General features: G+C 30.5%; 1 protein-coding gene across 1 annotated transcript; it reads right to left on the bottom strand.

The window, feature by feature from the left end:
- Positions 1–216: 216 nt before the first annotated feature.
- Positions 217–2,602, bottom strand: LOC145102147 (tobamovirus multiplication protein 1-like). Its single transcript, XM_079039512.1, has 10 exons — positions 2,120–2,602; positions 1,752–1,842; positions 1,589–1,641; positions 1,413–1,505; positions 1,169–1,313; positions 1,047–1,092; positions 884–947; positions 677–730; positions 474–551; positions 217–389 (listed from the first exon to the last, which is right to left on the bottom strand). Exons 1-10 carry the CDS (start codon positions 2,288–2,290, stop codon positions 297–299), a joined length of 888 nt encoding a protein of 295 aa, XP_078895638.1. The 5' UTR covers positions 2,291–2,602; the 3' UTR covers positions 217–296.
- Positions 2,603–2,650: the final 48 nt, after the last annotated feature.

The following is a 2,650-nucleotide window of genomic DNA, read 5'->3' as shown; positions in this document are numbered from 1 at the left end:
TCCTTTCCGTTTTATTTCGCCGGACCCTATCTATAATAATTTTATTATGCAAATGCCTTCAAAATGATTTCAATAACAATATTTAAGTAAGAATCATTTATAGAATATAAATTCTAGGTTTATGAACAAAAATAGCTTTATTTTACGTATTTCTAATATGATACATAATAGAAAGGTCTAAGGCTTTTTAGGTTTAAACATTTTGAAGCCACAACAAAACCAATCCAAATATAATAATAACGATAATAATAATATTTATACAACAAAACAAAATAAAACAAAACAAAGAAAAAGGATTAACGAATAGGATGATATTGTGCAGAAACTCTCTTTGGAGGCAGCTTCCTTAGAATATACAACACAAGAGCCGAAGGCAAGATCTCAACTAGCTGTTTAAATTAATTAATTAATTAATTAAATTAATCAATTACAAAATTCGAAAATTCAATTAAATAATTAATTAATATTCATACCATGTAAAAGATCAAGTTTAGGACCGGATGATCAAGAACATCCAATGACACCTCCGAATCAAAAGCCGATACAACATCCTATAATTTCCAAAATCAAAATTATTTTTTTTAATATTTTGATATGATAAATAGATTTTAAAAATTAAAGCTACAACAATTTTGTAATTAGAATTATAGAAATAAATAAATTGATGGAAACTTACCACAATGCATCTTACAACAAAGCAGGTAAAGCATATTGCTGTCACAGATCCAACCTAACAATATATTATAAAAAAATTAATTAATTATATTATATCAGAAAACAAAAATTATAATAATTAATTTAAACCTGATATTATATTATTATGCCTTCTCAAATCTCAACAACTATTTATATAAAGAGTAAAATCGTATAAACAAAAATCAACCTCATGAAGTTTCTTCCTTCTTCCTTTTGATTCAATAGGAAACCTTCGAAGCATGAAGAATAATCTAAAAACAATGAATATAAAAAATAAATAAAAAATCCATGAATAAGAAAAAAGAAAAATGAAATTATAATTTACTAATTTAGATGATTTAAAGATTCACCTTCCTCCATAAATCAAGAACCCAAGAGCAGCTATGAATGATACAACTGCAGAATAATTAATTGAACAATTATATTTTACTAATTATCTTTAAAAAAAAATAATAAGTAATTAAATATTAACCTGCAATAAATATTTTTCCAATAAACTGAACAAGGCTATTGTCATCTACCCAAAGGTATATCCAGATGAAAGCTTGAATGATATAAACTCCAACATTAACACATACATAAGTTGTTCTCAGTTTATCTGTAGGCAAACTTCTAGCCTATATTCATTGTAACAAAATAGAAAGATATCAAGAGATTATAAATTTAATGGTTTATAAAATTAAGATTAAAGATTGGAAGATGGATTTTTAACTTGCCTGATGATAGATTTCAGCCCAAAATAGAACAAGAAGAGTATAAGTGGAAAAGAAAAGTAGTCCTGGAATTTCCAGCAGCATCCAGATGCAAACCTGATAAGAATGATTGATGATCGAATTGGGATTTGGGACCCAAAATATGAAAATGATGAATCGTTGTGGAAGACGATGATTACCTTGGGGTGCAAATTGAACACTTGCATATGAAATCCAAAACCAACTGCACGAACTGAAAGAAGAAGAAGGATATATAATTATATATACGTTAATGGGTGGTGATTCTTCAAGAAAGTGGTTTTTAATTGGATCGGTTTTTGAATTGTTAGTTGTTATTGTTACCTCCATTTACGATGAAATTCATGAGGTGGAAAACTTTCTGTGTTGTCCAACCATACTCGGGGACTCTGATTTCAATCCTGATTAGTTGAATCTGTAATGGAAAAACACAAACTTAAAACAAACAGTTGCGATAACAATCTGGTGAGTGACTCGATAAAACCTGCAAAACTTTGTATGAATTAAGATTAGGGATTACTAATTTGTCAGTTCTAGAATCGATTTCAGTTTCAGTTTTACTTCAGATTCTCCAAAATTTGAGATCGGACAACTATTTGTGATCAATATTAGCACATTCGTTCAATAATTTCAAAAACCTAAAGTCTGTAACACTTGGAAAGTATAGGAGGAAGAGATAACTGATAACGTACAAGAGCTATGGCGGAGACTAGGGCATAAAAACCACATAGAGTGAAGAATATTCCATCTTGCCAGCTCTTTGATTCATTAATCTCTTCCCAGTCCCACCAGTTTGACGACAACCACAGATCGAACATCTTCATCGACGACGGCGACGGGATGCTCAGTAGCATTCTCGTCATTTCACACCAAATCCGCCTCACAAATCACACACCCTTTCTTCACTTACTTGATTGATCCCACCAAAAACACACCGCTTCTCGATCCTTCTCTTACACACACACTTAGGGATTAAAAATGGAAATGAACACAAGAACACAGACTTCAAGTTGAAAATCGAAACGAATCCTGCTTTTTCTTCTTCAGTAATTAGCAGCGAGATTCAAAGAGATAAGGAACAAAGTCATCCGTTGCAACTCTCTTGCAAAGACTCCATTCTTGGGATATGATTAGCTGCCTTTCCCACACCAGGAAATTTTAAAACTAAATAAAAAGGGAAAAAGACAATCCAAATTAAATCCACGAATTTTATATGTATTATT

Source organism: Lactuca serriola, chromosome 4 (assembly GCF_051521515.1).
Source record: "Lactuca serriola cultivar US96UC23 chromosome 4, Lser_US96UC23_V15, whole genome shotgun sequence".
NCBI classification, from domain to species: domain Eukaryota; kingdom Viridiplantae; phylum Streptophyta; class Magnoliopsida; order Asterales; family Asteraceae; genus Lactuca; species Lactuca serriola.
This window is presented reverse-complemented; position numbering and strand designations above follow the sequence as displayed.